The sequence below is a fragment of the Camellia sinensis genome, chromosome 3 (genome assembly GCF_055761805.1).
Source record: "Camellia sinensis isolate YWXY chromosome 3, ASM5576180v1, whole genome shotgun sequence".
Classification (NCBI taxonomy): Eukaryota; Viridiplantae; Streptophyta; class Magnoliopsida; order Ericales; family Theaceae; genus Camellia; species Camellia sinensis.
This window is the reverse complement of record NC_138963.1, coordinates 30,868,995-30,887,704: the sequence shown is the minus strand read 5'-3', so window position 1 is coordinate 30,887,704 and position 18,710 is coordinate 30,868,995. Positions and strand designations below refer to the sequence as shown.

Below are 18,710 nucleotides of genomic sequence, written 5' to 3'. Positions count from 1 at the left end.
TCACAAATCAAAATCTGCTCGAGCACTGTCCTCTAATCTTATTCTTCAAGGCCTACCCTCACACTATGACTCAACAAAATATGAGTCTCAATACGACAACATCATCAAGGATATAAGGGATGGTCCATTTTGATCGTTCCTCGCCTAAGAGAACTCATTCCCAACTCAGAGTTTATTGAAGAAATTGGACAGGTCCTAGAGTGTGAAATTAGCTGTCTTTGTATGATCATCATGAATATCTTCTAGTTTCTCTACAGTTGCAATGTGACACAAGTCCCATTTCAGGAATATACATACTCAAAATGGAACAAGTTTGCAATTTGTTAAAAACGTTGGGTCAAATTTGGGATGGAAATAAATGGCAAGACCTAGTGGTGCAAATCGAACTACAATTTTCACTCACATACCTATTTGTACTTTTGCGTTTTTTGCAATTATTTTCATTTATTCCCACTGATTTACAATTTTTCAAAAATAGATAAATAATAAAATAAAATAAAGTGCCACAATAGAGTGTACCTTCTGCATCTGGGAATACAAGTCAATGCATAAGAAATTAAGAAAATACTTCTTTATCTTTGTTGGGACAAAAATTGTAGAAGCTAAAAAATACAGACAATACTTCACAAACTGTTCTCTTGCAGCATATGCTGCCACCACCAGTAACTATTAATGCATTTTAAATAATATTTTCCTGCCGATTTGATAAAAGAAAATCAACTGAAAGAGAAAAAATAAAATGAAATAAAATGAGAGAGCCAAACAGGAATGCAAGCAACAAAGAAGAGAACAACATTTCCATCTATTAATCATGATTATGGCTAGTGATGCACCCCAAAAATCAGTTAAAAACACAATATTCAAAATCCCTCAATCTCCTTGTTTGACAGCGGCCTCCAATCTCTGCCACGTCAATTCCCGCCGCTCTTCTAATTCTTCCACCATGGCCATTTTCTCCGTGTACTGATTCTGACACTCCTCAAACAATTCAACATCCATGTCCGAGAACATTTTCCGAACATTCATTGTCAGCCCGTTGACTGCCTGATTCCAGTGAGACTGCACGTTCTTTTCCAAAGCCTCAAAAATTATTGGCAAAATCACACTCCGGTTTTGTGCGATCAAGTTGACAATGTGGTCATTATTCCATAGAAAGAGAGCTCGTTCTGCAATCTGTAACATAAGTCAGGGATAAGAAAAAACTCCAAAAGAGGTGCATTTGCCTTCCCAAGTGTATAATAAAAATGATATAATGACACCAATGTAACTAAAATTTAACAACAACGCCAAAAAAAAAAAAAAAAAAACACATCTTCTAAGGTTGTATTTGGAATTATGGATTTCAAATGAATGGATTTAGCATCATTTATTCAAGAAGGCTAGGCATTAATTTGGGGAGCCGCTATTCTCACTCTATTTTGCTCCAAATACACTTCATTCTTGATCCTTATTATACATAGTTACATTAATACCCTTCTTTGTATTTGGAATTATGTATTTCAAATGAATGAATTTAGCATCATTTATTCAAGGAGGCCAAGCATTAATTTAGGGAGTCGCTATTCCCATTCCAATTTACTCCAAATACACTCAATTTTTTGTCCTTATTATACATAGTTTTATTAATGCCCTTTCACACAAAATACATTGCCTGAAAAAACCAAAATTCCAAGGGTGTTAATGTAACGGCTCCCTTAATTTAAGGAAGTGCATTTGGAGCAAAGTGAAGTTAGAATAATGGCTCCCTAAATTTAATGTAGTATTTTCGATTCATATTTCCAGAATGAATTTGATATATTTAGATTGATGGATGTGAAATAACGTGGTAAATATAGTTATCTGAAATTCTTCCATGAATTAATCTAGTTGTACAATGATTTTAACAAAATACATCTCTCGTATCTCTACTCAAATCATTCACTTTAAAATTATTACTCTACCTCCAATTGTATAAAATTTAACCTCAATTCCTTCCCTTTCAAATCCACCCCTTTCAAATCCACCATCCAAATGAAGGTTTAGTATTAATTCCAAAAAAAAAAAACCTCAAACTTCTTTCTCCTCAAAATAGTTCCAAAACTAACAATATTCAAAACTTAATTGTATTATAAATGAGCAGATATAGCCCATAGTAATATATTAAGACCATAGAGCTCTGAAAGAGTATTCAAACAATGTTCTAATGCTAGCAACTGTGATTGATAGAGATTCAGTCACAAACTCACTCTCCCTCAACAAACACTAATCCAATGGTGAACAGAGAGCTGAGACAAACCCCAGGTAATTGGTGATCAAAGTATAATATTTGAAGCAAGACGGTAGGAATTAAAAACAAAAGAAACAAAAACCAAAAACTTTCCCCTAATTGGTGCCATAAAATTCATTTGGAAGACGCAAACCATGGGATGCTTGAGGTTGCAAACCTCTCGCTTGATGAACCCGACATGGTTTGGTGTGTTATTTACAAATAAGTGTACATCCACTAAATTTAGTGATTTTCCGAATCCAACCGCTAGATAAGCACCCGTACCCAAGTCCATGGAACATAGTGTCTAATTTGAGAGACTTGGCTCCTACGCCATCACCCAAACTAACAACTAACTGTTTACATCAGGTATTCAAATTATTCTGCTCGCCAATTAACTGAGTTATTTCCTCAGAAAGGAAGTATATAATTACAAACAAATGAACTCATGGCAATTATTTCTTATTTTAAAGTCCACAGTATCTATCACAAAATATATATAAGGAATGAGCATAAATTGCTGGAGATAAAGTAGTCCCAAAAAAATTCTCTCCACCCATGGTGATTCAAACCCATAACTTATCCTAACAGTAATGTCGCAACGCAAACAGGCAATGTGTTCACCCAATGACCCCACCCTATTACCATCCAAAAAGTGACAAGTGGCTAGTAGTTTTTATGAAAAAAAACTTCTATTACAGCTTTCAGAGTGTATCAGAGCATTACTCTATTCTATATTCAGTAAATTTAGTGATTTTCTGAATCCAACCGCTAGATAAGCACCAGTACCCAAGTCCACAGAACATAATGTCTAATTTGAGAGACTTGGCTCCGACGCCATCACCCAAACTAACAACTAACTGTTTACATCAGGTATTCAAATTATTCTGCACACCAATTAACTGAGTTATTTCCTCAGAAAGGAAGTATATAATTACAAACAAATGAGTTCATGACAATTAAAGCTTATTTTAAAGTCTACAGTATCTATCACAAAACATAAATAAGGAATGAGCATAAATTGATGGAGATAAAGTAGTCCCAAAAAAATTCACTCCACCCATGGTGATTCAAACCCATAACTCATCCTAACAGTAATGTTGCAACGCAAACAGGCAATGGGTTCACCCAATTACCCCACCCACCCTATTACCATCCAAAAAATGACAAGTGGCTAGTAGTTTTTATTGCAAAAAACTTCTTTTACCGCTTTCAAAGTGCATCAGAGCATTACTCTATTCTACTCATTGATTTGATATTCCTTGGCCACTAGATAATCATAATCCAACACAGGAGTTCAAAAAAATGCTGCCTACAATCACTTATCCCCAAAATGTGACCTATTCCAGTCCTGAGGAATAATAATGGTCATAAGGTTTGTGAAGAGAGAATGGATCTCTAATGGTTCTCAGATTGATTTAGGTTGAAATAGGTGACCTCCGATGGCTTTAAGATGCCCAAATTGATAAACTACCATAATGAAATTTCAGGACAGTAACGAGGAGAAACAGAGAAAAAAGAACAATTCGAGGAAGATGAAGAAGAATGCACAAAGGGAGATTGTCAAACAATGACCTATTTCCATTAATAATACTCTTCGGCTCCATTTGTTTTGGCGTAAAATGATCTTTTCAAAAATATTTTAGTCATTTTCCGTTGTTTGGTTGAACTAAAAGTAAGTTAACATTTTTTAAGGAAAATATTTTTGCATCATTTTCTCTAAAATGACTTATATTTAAGAATTTTGTAAGTCAATTTTTTCAAAGACGACTCTCACTCACTACCTTTTCAACACATTTAACATTTTTAAATAAGTATCTTACCTCACTAAAAAGTCATAAATGATATTTTATTTAATCAAAATTTCTCTTTTAAGCAATAAAATATTTTTGTTTCAAATGTCAACCACCGAAAAAGAAAAAGAAAAACATTTTTTTTTTTGTGAAAAATCAATTTAAAAGAAAAATATTTTTTGTGTAAAATATTTTACGTAAAAACGAACAGAGCGTTCATACCCAATGAAATTTCAGGACAGTAACGAGGAGAAGCAGAGAAAAAACGAACAATTCGAGGAAGACGAAGAAGAATGCACAAAGGGAGATTGTCAAACAATGACCTGTTTCCATCAATAATACTCACTCATATCCAATGTCAATTCACATGTCTTTTTCCTGGCACATTAAACTTGTATAGGACTATATAATACTGTAAACCAGTAAAAACCTTCTACACAACAACAGTAACCAATATGATACTAAATAGAACAAAAAATTCTGGAAGGAGAAAATGCTGATGTAAATCTCATGGCAAGCCAGTCCAAAAAAAGCAACTTATTTGGCTCAAACTAAGACAGAAATTTAAGAAAATAGAAAATTTTGGGTCCAAGCCCAAAAGAATAAAAACTTCCTAAATGAGAAATTTCCAAAAGAAGATCTCCAAATTTGAAATAGAACTACAATAATGAAAATTCCATTCAAAGATAAAAGTCAACAATAATATATAAGCCAAAAAAATGAATTTGATCCTAAACACTCTATCAAAATGAGCAAATACACTGAATGTGCCAGGAGTCAACAAAATAATGATGTGGAATATAAGAAGTTCAAGGAAGAGTAAATTCAAAGAAGTGGCGATATTTGGAAATTGGAATTGTTTCAAAGAGAAATAGCTAAGAACCATACAGAATCATGTTTCTACTATCATCATAGTTTTATTTTATGATTATTTATATGTTTCTAGGATTTTTATGCGAGGGGTATTTTGATAATTTTATATTTGCCTACATGGGCTGTAGCTGTAGGGGTTGCCCATGGGTTGTCTTGTGAGTCAAGTTATTTAATTAGTCTTTGTTTTTGTTTCTTATTTAGTCTTAAATTAGTTTTGGAAGTTAAAGATATTTTGGTAGTTTCCTATTTTAGTTTTAGTTAGATTAGGAAGTCTCCTAGTCCTATATAAAGCCATGTAATGCTTATAATTCAAGAGAGTTGACATTTTATAAAAAGGTGAGAACTTTGAAACTTCTTTATAGATTGTGTGATGCAATCAAACTCTTGGTGTGATGCCTAAGGAATTCTAGGAGTGATTCTTAGATCTATCTTCTTTTTTTTTCTTTTTTTTCTTTTTCCTCCTTAAATTTCAGTACCTTCACAGCCCTAGAACAACCCTTACGGTGCTGTCCCTAATCGTCTTGGATTAGTTTGGTATTGGAGCAAAAGATCCTATTATTAGAGCAAGTAATAAAACATGTCAATTCGTTGTGGAAGATCTTTTGTCGCAGGGATATTTTCTGAGAACCAAAGGGATTAAGTTCTTTCAAAAATTGTGGAATAACTTGATAATTTTAGTCAACGGCTTAATGCTTTGGAGATCCGACCAACTCAAGACGAGGTGATAAACACTCAAATTATCAAGGATAAAGAGAGTTTGATTGATGAATCAAAATCACCCCAAACAGCATCAAGGTTGAAGAAGGTGTTTACTCACAACTCTTTGTGTTCCAAGGTAGAATTAGAGGACCAAGATCAAAATCTTCCCAAGGTGGAAGATGACCAAATTTTCAAGGTTGGTGAGGCCCTTATTCATGATTCAAAAGCGCCCCAACAAGTTCTGATTATTATTCCCAAAGAGGCTAAAGTCCATAGCAATGAATTGGATGCAACAACAATTGTAAGGACTCAAGAACTAAAGCCACCAACTACAAGTCCTGAGCCAAAAGGGCCTTCAAAGCCGGAGGTTGAAAAGTTGCTATTAGAATTCTCTAATTTAGTGCCAATACAGTCCTATGATGAGCCCTCACCCATGCATAACATCAAGCATACTTCAAGTCATATACAAGAAGAGTCTAAATTGCTTAACCTTGCAACATATGAATCAAATTTAAATCAATATACCATGTCCCACTCGGTGACAAGTCATGATTCCATTGAAGAAAAGGGCAAGGTTGAATCACATGATGACGTTTTGTTTGAAGGACAAGGTAAGAACATGGAGGCCACAATGGCTAATATGACAGGAAGTATTCAAATCAAGCAAAATCAGAGCATCATCAATCCAAAAAATATTAGGATGTATGGGAAAATTTTTGCAACACAAGGTTTAGACCAATTCAATGATGTATCTCTTTCTTCTGTTGATTATCATTCCGGAGAAGTTCAACTTTGCAATTGAAAGTAGCTCATTGTTCTCCTTACTAACACCCCCCCCCCCTTCTTAACGGAGAAGAAAAGGCGATGTCAGCTTAAACATTTTTATATGAAGACCTGGGTGTGATTCCGATACTTTTGGATTCTTATACTTCAACATTTCAAAACTTGAGGTCGAGTTTTTTCCAACCAAGGGAGAATGATGCGGAATATAAGAAGTTTAAAGAAGAGCAAATTCAAAAAAGCGGCGATATTTAGAGATTGGAATGGTTTCAAAGAGAAATGGATAGGAACCATACATAATCATGTTTCTAATATTATTATAACTTTATTTTATGATTATTTTTATGTTTCTAGGATTTTTAGGCGAGAGGTATTTTGGTAATTTTATATTTGTCTACATGGGTTGTAGAGGTCGTCCGTGGGTAGTCTTGTGAGTCAAGTTATTTAATTAGTCTTTATTTTTGTTTCTTATTTAGTCTTAAATTAGTTTTGAAAGTCAAAGATATTTTGGTAGTTTCCTATTTTAATTTTATTTGGTTTAGGAAGTCTCTTAATCCTATATAAAGCTATGTAATACTTATAATTTAAGAGAGTTGATATTTTATAAAAAGTTGAGACCATTGAAACTTCTTTATGGGTTGTGTGATGCAATCAAACCCTTGGTGTGACGCCTAAGGAATTCTAAGAGTGATTCCTAGATCTATCTTCTTCTCTTTTCTTTTATTTTTCCCCTTAAATTTTAGCACCTTCATAGCCCCAGAATAGTCCTTACGGCCCTGTCCCTAATCATCCTGCATCAAATAAGAAACCAATGACTCAAGAAACTGTGATAAATCCTTCGAATTAGAGCGAAAAATTCATTGAATGGCATGAGGCCCATAGTCTAAGTTTTATTCTTCCAAAGAGGATATATCTTTTTTTTAACCAAGCAATTGCTACTACATTTTCGTTATTTAGGGTCGATTATCACAACAGCGGAGGAGATTGATGCGGATGTGGCTCATAGGATTAAGGCGAGATAGTGTAAATGGAGAAGTGCATCTGGGGTACTGTGCGATAAACGAATACCCACTAAACTTAAAGATAAGTTCTATAGAACGGCTATTAGACCAGCGATGTTGTATGGGACGGAGTGTTGGACAACCAAGAAACAACATGTAGATAAGATGAGTGTGGCTGAGATGAGAATGCTAAGGTGGATATGTGGCAAGACTAGACAAGACAGAATTAGGAATGAGTGTATTTGGAAATGGGTAGGAGTAGCACCGATAGAAGATAAGTTGAGAGAGAATCGATTAAGATGGTTTGGTCATATTCAACGGAGACCAACAGAGACAGTAGTGAAGAGATGTGACGCTGTAACGGTAGATGGAAGTGTTAGGAGACGGGATAGGCCTAGATTAACGTTGGTTAGCGTTGTAAATAGAGATATAAATCTACTTAACTTGACTAACAAAATGGCCTTTAATAGGGCCACGTGCTTATTTGCAGGAATTGTGCAACCAGATGGCGATTCTGAGTAAGAATCGCAATTCCGCGCTTCCTAGAAAGAAACGCGTAAGAATCGCGTTTTTGTGGAGAGAGAAACGCGATCCAGTCTAAGATGGGATTGTAAGGGGAAGAGAGAGAGAGAGAGAGAGAGAGAGAGAAACCTGAACTCGCTGTCGCCTTCTCCTTCGACATCGATGTCGACCTTCGACATCGCCTGGACCTTCGATCTGCTCTCGCCTCGCGATCGCTCTCGCCTTCGATCTTCTCGACATCACCTTCTTCTTCTTTGATCTGCTTCTTCTTTTTCTTCTTCTTCTTCTTCTTCTTCTTCTTCTTCTTCTTCTCTCTCTCTCTCTCTCTCTCTCTCTCGTCGATTTATGTTCTGTTCTGTCTCCCCCCTCCCATTTTTAACATATAATAAATAATATAATTTGTTATGTAAGAATAAATCTAATTAAATCAAATATAATAAAAAATATCAAATCAAATCTATAAAATAAATATCCAATTTTTAACTTTTATTTACTTTAACATATTTTATTATTCTTTATTTGTTATATTTTTTTTAATTACAATATACATCAATTAAAAATAAAAATAATTATATAAATAAATTAAAAATATTATCAATAAAAATAATATCAAGATAAAAATAATAAATATATTTAAAAATAACTATTTAACTCACATTTATATAATAAACATATTTTAAAAATAACTATTAAAATATATATATATATATATATTACCACTCCCCAAGGCTACGCTCCCAACGTAAGAAACTTCTATCGGCTCACACTTCCCCGCTCCCGCTCCCGCTCCCGCTTCGTGCAACTAAGGCCACGTGGAAAAGAATGATTTATTCATGTAGCCGACCCCATTTGATGGGACTTAAGGCTTGGCTTGGCTTGGTTTGGTTTGGTTAATTGCTACTACATCACCAAAACCCAATTATCCATTTCAAATCGTAAATCCTATAACAATGCTATTTTTTTGCTTCTACAAATGAGGAATAGAGCTGCAGGAGCTTGTGAACTAGTGTGTGCCAGGACTAAGTGTAGTCTAGTGTGAAATGATCCCAGCTTTTTTTCAGGGGAATGTGTGCAGTCCAGGGGTGAAGACGAACTGGTTCTATGGTTGCCTCAACGAAGCGGACTTAAAATCTCCTACACATTCGAAGGGGGAAAGGGACACGGCAAGTATGGAGACAAACAAGAACTCAGTTGTATTCAATTCCAGGAGTATTGCATAGACGATAATTCAGATGACTTGTTTGATGAGGCCTTCTTCAAGAGAGGAAAGAGAACTGTCAGAAGGATTTCATTGTCTCACAAACATATAGATGTAACAGAACAAATTCATTTACCAACTCTATCTAGTGTATGCAAGCAAATCAGAAGGGCAAACCCTCATTAAGAGTGTGATCATAAAATATGAACATGAAACACAAGGCACAAGACACAAGGAAAAAAACCAAGAGGAAATGAGCATCAATTTTCCAACGACTTCGGCCTGCCACAGCCGAGGTTCAGGAAGGTTTGGAGAGGTTGCAGATGACAGTACTAACCCAAAAGAAGCCCAGAACAGTCAAGCCTCCTGCTTTTACTCCAAATAGATGGGTACACGTGCAACACCCAAAGTTTACACAACCACAGCCAACCATTTCCATGTCCCAGAAGTGACGGCTACAATGAAGAAGGCAAGCAGAAAGGAAAGCTAAGCTAGGAGAAGGTAAAGATGAAGTGGAAGTCAGATCTACACAGAACTCTTCTTGTAGTATGGTATTGTCCATCCTCCGACATTTATGGCTAAGGAGGGGCAACCATCATTTATACAAGGGGATGTTAAAGAAGGAGAGACCCCTGAGATTCTGCAGAAGTTCAGTCAAGCCCATTGACAGCCCCTGCAATTATCTCATCCTTAAGGATGAATCTGACACCAAGGATCCTTCTGCAACTGCTAGTGTAATATTTGAGAAGCCTGCGCCAGGAGCCATCAATTACATGTGAACGCTATACACAAGACAACTTGATGTGATCCCTGTGAATAGGTTGTTGGTTGATAATGGCTTTGTTGCAAACTTGATTCCACGGGCAATGATAAACAAATAGGGAAAGAAGACAGAGAAAGACTTGCTACCTTGTAGCGCCAGCATAACAGACTTTGCAAGAGGAATTACTTCTTCTCAGGGAATTTTGATTATGAATGTAATTTAGTGGATATAGATGGTTCTCCGCGAAATCTATTTCAGTAGAAATGTATGATATCAATGGCCTTTCACCCCTAGGCACAAGTCATCCCCATATTTTTCCACATACGTGGGTTGCTCATGGCTAAATAGATCAATTTTGGGTTAAATAAGAACTAGAAGATTCCACCTTTGGAAAGCACCTACTACACCTCTAATCGCTTAAGTTGATGTTCCTATTTTCTCGCTGACCCATCATGCAAAAGGTATGACGTTAAAGTTAGTGAAATTTGATATAATATAGAAAGTAAAAGCTCTAAGCTTCGCTCCATCAACTGATTGTTTGCATCAGATCTCAAGGTCTCTATTGCACTCCCTAAATAGGATTCTTTTCAACTTTCCCCTATGGTACTTGTGCACTATCGGTCATTGAGGAATACTTGGGCTTAGAGGATTGGTCCCCCTTTCTTGCGTAAGCGATTAGAATTCGAACACATTGAATTTTACTAGGAAGGATCAAACCATGGGAACAAATCTATAGGGCTATCACCTTCTCTGGCCAAGTGTTTAAGTTTCCTACCTTAAGCCCACGATGGAGACTAGCCAATCTTTCTAACAAATTAACATTGTAAGAAACTTTGACTAAGATGAGAAAACACTTGCTAGGTGTTTGTGTTAATTATTTTCAGCTAAAATTAGATACTAAATGTGATGGGGATCTAATAGGGATATATTGGATACAGGCCTGACCATAGCATAATTTGCACAAAGAGGCTACTCTCAGGTTTGAATCCACAACCTCAAGGTTAGTAAGCCAAATATAACCACTGAAAAATATTTCTGCAAACAAACTGCTATCTAGAAAACACCAAAAAGTTGTTTCGAATTTTAACACAAAAACGAGAATGATATGAAAAGCAAGGGATGTTTTTGAGCTTTTTATTGTTTTGTTTCTGAGAACACAAAATATGAAAACAAGAAACAAAACATGAAAACAAAGAAAACAAAAACACAACTAAACAAGCCCATTGTGTTTGAAATTCCAAATCCACCAAAAAATATGGCAGACACCCCCAAAAAAGTGAACGTTAGCAGCGTATAATTGGGTGAGTATTCCATTGAATAGCTACCAATGAGATCTAGTGAAATCTAAAGCCCACTCAGAAAAAATACAGATTGCATTGACAGGAAAGTCCAAAGAAACTACAGGTGAAGAAGACTCAATGAAGAAGCCAATTTTTTCCCCCTCAAAGGGAAGAGATATGTAGTGAATAGTCTGTAAGCTCTTATTTGAGAAGATAGAGAGCCAAAAACACACAAGAAAAAGGAATTCACAAACCTAGATGTAGTCAACAAAGTCATCCAAACCAAACCAAACCAAATCGATGACAATACATTTCAACCAAACCAAAACAAATAAAAAATAATTCGGCAGAACAAAATTAGAAAATGTTATGCCTATCACAGCAGAAAAGGACAAATCATCAACAACCATTTGACTCAATATCTCAAACAAACAAAAAGCTAGAAAAAAAATAATGGGAATTCATCACAACTGCCAACCAACAAGGGTCTATACTAGCAGTAAGTGTCCATCCAGTAAATTCCAAGGAGAAAGAACGCTTTTGGTGCTGGGCCCCCATGACAATCATGTGGATACTTCGGGGAGAAAGGAATAGAAACACTTTAGTTGGTAAAAAAGAAACAATTTTGGGATTAAATTTTTATCTACTTTGTATAGTTGGCTGTTGGGATGGTTTAATCCACCCTTGACTCAAATTCTGGATCTTATACACCTTTAAATAGATTTTTGGTGTAGTGCCTCATCTTAATAGAATTTAGATTATCAAAAACAAGAATCTGTTAATTGACATCATGATCCAGATTTCAAATTTTAACATGTTTATAACATATACCTAATGATGCAGAAGCTTAAACAAAATAAATTCAAGTGCATGGAAACATAAAAGTAACAAAGGTTTCAAAGTTCCCCCAAACCTGAAAATGATAGCTATTGATGCATTGGGCTATCCGTCTGAACAGAGGAACCATACAGCGCTGGAATTCTGCAGCTTGTGTTGCCTCCAGCACATCTTCTAGCTCCCCAAGAAACAGAACTTCCTTCTGGCAATTGGTGACTGGCCAGTATTTCAACAAACCCCGAATAACAGTATCAGCCAGCTTGTAATCTTTTTCTACAAACTGAATAATGCAGTACGAAAGCTGCTGCTGATACATCGAAACCGGCTTAGGCTTGTGAAGAGGTATAAGCGCCCGAACAAGAAACAACTTATGTTCCTCTTTCATTGGCAGCGCAAACCCATTAATTATGCTACCAAGAATCTCCAAAAGCTCACCAATACCACTATGCCTCTCTGTCTCGTATATAAACTGGTAAAATATATTATTGATGGCTTTCCTAATAAACGGGCGATGGACCATAAACTTTCCATAAATCCGGTGAAGAATTGTTTTCAAATAGTCCCGTTCCCTAGGGTCCTCCGAATCAAACAAATCAAGAAGCTTTAAAACAAAAGAGTGATCAATGTACCGCTTGGCGATCTTCGTATCAGTCTCGGATGACACAATGTATCTAAGAAGCAGCTCATAAACAAGCTGTAAATGGATCCAAGAAGGCTCAAGATAGGGTTCCTCATCTTCTGAGTCTATGATTTCGGACCCCGTATTTTCATGAGAACCAGGAGGCAAACACCGGATTATATTCGCCGAAATCATCCGAACCATCTCTTCCTGATTACTCTCTGTAATTTTCCCAGACCCAGATTGCAAAAAATCAACAAGCTCTGCTAGGGTTTGCCTCTTAATCTCCTTTTCTCTAACCATTTTCAGATTATCAGAGAAATCAAATTGGTAATAACAAATCTGCAATTTTCTCAAAAACAAGTTCTGTCTTTCAGGGGCTGGAACATCCTTGAACAAAGGAAGAATCTCAATTGTCCCTGAAGGTGGAGCAACAACGATAGTAGCTCCGGTGGAAGTGACGAGTGTCGATGCCGGACCAATGGAGGCATGATTTACCACAACATCCGAGGTCGAAACAGACCCAGAATTCCGATTTGCCGGAGCAACGTAGCCAAAATCGGTACCGTCCGATTTCGAGAGCTTTCGGTGCCCTCGCTTTATGATTTTGAACATCTCAGGCTGATAAACCCTAACCCTAGAACTAGTTTAACGAAACACCGATCAAATCATGGAAAATTGGGGATAAAATTGCGAGTTTTCGCAAATCGATCACATGGAATTTGTGGTGTTTTGGGGATTGAGATTGAGGAACCAGTGGAGGGAATTGGAGGTGGGAGATTGGGGACCGTCGGCGGTGGACCGGAACGGCGATCACCGGCGGCGGATCGCCGAGGGAGAAGAGGTGGCCGGAGGGCGATGGGTTTTTGTGGCGATCACCCCAATGATGACGGAAATGTAAGTGTATATATATATATTTAGAGTGAGAATGATTGTAAATGCCCTTTTTAAACATTTGATGGAACCATATAATTGCTATTTAATTTTTGTTTATTAAAAAATTTAAAGTGATGCACCAATAAACCTTGATATAAGAATTTATAAACTATTTAGAGTGTGTTTGACAATGGTATTTTTTTTAAACTTTTTGAATTAAAATTCACAAAATGATGAAATAGGTTAAAATAGTTAATAAGATAAAATCTCATATCAAATTAATAATTATTTTATTTTTTCACTCACAAACATCACATCTAATTATAAAAAAAATCTAACTATCTTCCTAAATATAAAAATTTTAACCTATTAAAATAGTCAAAAACTAAAATAGTCTACTAAAATAATAAATTTCCAAACACCTACCTAGTTTTGTGTGTTTTTTTTTTTTTTTTAAATTAGACCAAGAAGTCTCATTATAGTGCATTTGACACAAAAGGACACTCATAAGTATGGAGGTTCTGCAATGTTAAGGGATAAATGTGGTATTTGACACAAAAGGACACTCATAAGTATGGAGGTTCTGCAATGTTAAGGGATAAATGTGGTATTTCACCCAGTGTGAAATTACAGATTTAGACTTTTCTTATATGTTGTGATTTGAATTTCAACATTCATAAATGGAAAGTTTCTAGAGATTGGTGTAACATTGATCAACAATATATCGTGGTTTTGAGTGACATGTAAATGGGAATGACATATTTTTCGCCGGTGATTTAGCAACTCCACATTCCCAAGTTTGTGATTCACAAACCCTACACTGACCAAACCCTAGAAACATTCCTAGACGTAACATTGGTTCACAAGGTGCAAAAATTTGGGCGAAAAATGATTGGCGACGTCAAGTAGTGAGTTCAGTAACATCGAATTCAATTGTGAAAAGGTCTGACAACTGTGGTGTTGGTGTTGAGGACAAATGACAATAACAAATGAAGGTATGTATTCTCGTGATTCTGTCGACCGTAAAATGGAATTCGAGACTAGTGTTTGTTCGTGACTTTTGGTGTGTAATTTGTGGTCGATATGTATGTGTTTTTGTTGGTGTGTTTGATGTTTGTGGCGGGAATGTTGATGTGGGTCTATTATGTATGTGTTGATGATGTTTGTATCTCACAATGTTTCTGGGTTAAATGTTAATGTGTAATGTATAATATATTAGCTCTAGGTTTATGTAATGTTTAGAGATAATGATGGTAAGTTTGGATATGTCCATGGCTACGTTTGAAATAAATTTTTTGGGCTAAAATAGTTACAAAAAGAAAAAATAGATTAAAAAGTTAATAAGATAAAATATTACATTCAAATCATAATTATTTCATTTTTTTTTCCACAAAGTCAAAAAAGTCAAAAAAATCATTTCGAACGAGACTTTTTAGTCCTAGGCTAAAATAGTCAAAAAATTAAAAAGTTAACCCACATCCCAAACAAAGCTGTAGATCACCCGAACTCCGCTCCGCGTGCGAGGGCGCAAATTGTAGTTCTAGCTACTACAGTTCGGACTCCTGTTACGATTCTGAATCTAATCTCACAAAGTGCAATGCAAGACTGATAAATCACCAAAGAGTCCAAATCTAACAAATCACTTTGGAAAATCGATTTTAATCAAAAGCGCCAAACATGGACTGCTTTGCCAGATTTCAGAGTCGCCACCTAAATATTTTATTTTGAAAAATTTAGGAAACCCTGACTCGTGCCTAAGGCCACGTGTCCGTCATCACCAAAGTTGCCTCGGCTCGGGAACTTAGGTACGAGAGGGGAAGGTCCTGCAATGAGCACCTCCGTTCGCTCGATTAAAGGATCGGTCTCTACTAACATGATATGTTGTTTTTGAAAACACATGTGTTCTTTTTTAGCTAACCTTACTGTGTGATGCGCACAACATACAAGTATAGACTAAATCACTCAAGTTGGAACAAAACATCTCATGTTTGTTTTTCGAAAATGGTTTGAAGTTACTACTCGCAAGTAGGCTAAAGCGTGGATTTGCCACCAAACAAGGTGGGCTTAAAACATGATGATTTGTCACTTCAAGTGGGCTTAAAACACACATTTTGATGAATTGTTCTAATTCAAGTAATGAAGCCTTCATCCACAGGCATTCATGCAGTTAAATACTTAAACAATTAGCCTCATGGCAAGCATGCTAAACATAGCAGCCACTTACACGCATGCAAAGATGCTAAAGTATAAATACTCACAGTGTACTCCAAGCCAAAACAGAAGCTAGTTAGTAATCAATGCATGATCCTAGCTATGTCAACAATGCCTAATGCAACACATGCAAAAATGCAACTAAGATAGGCTCGACTATTCTAAGATGTCATGTGAATGCAACTTGATAACATGTATTCAAATTGGTATTGAAATACAATGTAGTTTGTATGATGCGCCGAGCCCAGTGCATGCAAGACAGGATGAATGGATGCAAACATGTAAGCATAAGTATGCTAATTGAAACATACCCTAAAACTAACCATCGAAAGCAGGTAAGTAAAAGGGAGAAAGAAATGGGGTTGGAAGACATGCATCACACACACGCACACTTATTACAATATTCGCCCTCTCGACGGAGGGTCCGAATAATAAGCTAACTAGCTAATCTAAGCTAATTAAACTAATTATTACAAAACAAAATTAATTAACTAATCCTAGTTAACTAATTAGTTATTACAATGCAAATGAATAGCTAAGTGCATTAACTACTTAAGTACAGAACCAAATAGCTAACTAGCTAAGCTAAATAGTTAAAAGGAGCCTCGGGGCGAAAAGTGCATGCATGCTCGGTCACCTCATTCGAAACTCCATCGCTATGCCCCAACTTGCCTCTGTTTGCATTTGATTTCAGAACACTGCACAAACTTCCAGGTAGCTTCTACTCCATCATGGAGACCTCCAGGAAGGTTGCCGACCACTTAATGGTGGTGTAGACCACCTGTAGACCACTTACACATGCTGCAGACCAGAAAAAGTGGTCGGCCAGCCACTTTTACTGGTCTGCCAACCAGAAAATCTTGCCAAGCTCCAATTTGCTACAACAGAGAACAAAAAGGGGCACAACAATATGTTTGCAAGGTATGTGTGCACAACCACCCTCCCCATCATTTCTTAAGCTCAAGGGAGTGCGGTTCTCGACTTTTGGGCCACCAACCGAGCATCGCAATGCACGATGGTCGAGAAGCCAAGTTTGCACAATTCAATGTCAATGAATGCACAAATAACACATAAGGGCCTTAACCTCTATCATGCTTGATCAAGAGGGTCGACGACAGAGAAATAAGGCACGTTTCATCACTTCAAGTATGAAACGTTCCTCGTTTCTCGTGCTTGGATTGACACTCTATCCAAACACAATGCAACACATACAACATGATCAACCTATCAATGCTAATGGCATGTGAACACAATGTAATGCAACAAAATGCAATATAACAACATGCAAACAACATGCTCTTCTATGAATGCTAGAATGGCATGCACAAGTTTCCAACATATGAACAATGCATGCATAGCAAGTTTAGAAGCTTAAGGCATCAAAGCTAGGAAAGAACATCTCACAAGAGACATACAATACAATGCTCAATGGACTTAAACCGAATATAGACAGACCTAAATCATGCCAAAACAGTGGCCAAAATACTCTGAAATGATGGCATGAAAAGTAAGATAATGCATGCTCATGCATTGGCCCATCAACAAGACATAAAAGCACAACTCTCAAACATGATCAAAGAGGGATATGCATGAGAATATGGCAATGCTATATGCCCTAAAATAACATGTTAAATGATGCCAAATCATGCACATGTCACAAATGAAGCATGCTAGGAGGCTCAAAGCTTGAAACTAGCATAGGCACTTGCACTATAGCTATGCAATACATGAACCATATGGCCAAGACAACCCAAAATGTCTTAGAGCATGTCAAAACAATGCTAAAACACGTATGGAGTATAGCCAAAACAAGCTAGCATGAAGGCATGAAACATAGAGCATGCTGGGCCAACAAAGAGGATTACACTATATCTACCAACACCAAGCATGAGATGACTTTACCAATAAAAATCAGAGTTGTATCATGGCAAAATAAGACCAAAAATCCACTAAGATGGTAGCCCAAAAGCTTAAGCAACATGGCATACACATTAGCTCATGTTTAAGGCATAAAGCACCAACCCTCCAAAGCATTAAAAGAGTGACACATGTGAGTGTATGACAATGTAACATGCTCTAAAATCATGTATCAAATGATGCTAAATCATGTGAATAGCCCAAGCAACGCATGCTAGTGGACTCAAAACACAAAGCTAGTAAACTAGAATGAACTATGGCTATACAAAGCAAGGCATGCATGACCTAAACAACATAAAACAGAGCTTAAGCATGGTAAAACATGAGTAAAAGCTTGCTGGAGTGGAGCCAAAAACATGCTAGAATGATGGTCCAAAGCATGATGCATGTTAGGCTAGTGAGTGGAATTGCACTACTGTAGACACCCCATTTTTAACCGACCTTAAGACTCAGACGTCATCGATTGAGCGCTCGGTGATGGCGCATGTTGTGCTCGTTCTGAGGTTACGGAGTCTCGGCTGAGAGCTTTGTCTCCGGACATCGGGACTCTTTTGTGCTTTGGCTCGGTTTGCGAACCAGGTTCTATTTTCTCTTCCCTAAGGGAGGGAGAGGTCTCATAGACCATCTCTTAGTGGCCGTAGGCTACTTTTCGTGGTCGTAGGCCACTGTTCCCATTTGGAAACCAGTTTCTAATTTTCGGAGCTGTCGGCCGTGTGCCTCGGTTCGGGACCGCTTAACTACCTCTATTTGCTCTAGTTTTTGGCACACACCTTGTTTCCTCTCCTTAGAGGGACACTGTGGCCCGGGAGACCACCTTCGTGGTCGCACACCACTTTCGATGCTTAATAGTCAGTTTTCGAGGCCCCCGACTACGCGTTTTGGCCCCCGAACCTTCGTTTCGCATCGGTGTGGGTTCATTTTTGGCATGGACCTTTGTTTCATTGTTAGGAAGGTGGTAGTAAGGTGGGAGACCACCTTTTCTTCTTGGAGACCACCTTTCCCCGGTCGGCCGATTTTCTTGACAGGTAAGTGGTCTCCTTCACTTTTGAGCCACATTTTCTGGTCTCCCATACCACCATTGAGTTGCATTCACCTG

General features: G+C 37.0%; 1 protein-coding gene across 1 annotated transcript; it reads right to left on the bottom strand.

Moving 5' to 3' along the window:
- Nucleotides 1-782: 782 nt before the first annotated feature.
- Nucleotides 783-13,578, bottom strand: LOC114270081 (serine/threonine protein phosphatase 2A 57 kDa regulatory subunit B' beta isoform). Its single transcript, XM_028211479.2, has 2 exons — nucleotides 12,068-13,578; nucleotides 783-1,173 (listed from the first exon to the last, which is right to left on the bottom strand). Exons 1-2 carry the CDS (start codon nucleotides 13,223-13,225, stop codon nucleotides 871-873), a joined length of 1,461 nt encoding a protein of 486 aa, XP_028067280.2. The 5' UTR covers nucleotides 13,226-13,578; the 3' UTR covers nucleotides 783-870.
- Between the last annotated feature and the right edge of the window lie 5,132 nt (nucleotides 13,579-18,710).

What these genes read in the sequence shown, in the direction of transcription:
- LOC114270081 (XM_028211479.2), bottom strand. Translation starts at nt 13,225, where the DNA reads ATGTTCAAAATCATAAAGCGAGGGCACCGAAAGCTCTCGAAATCGGAC. An exon ending in TCAATAGCTATCATTTTCAG is followed by an intron (nt 1,174 to 12,067) that starts GTTTGGGGGAAC and finishes CTTATGTTACAG; the next exon opens with ATTGCAGAACGAGCTCTCTT.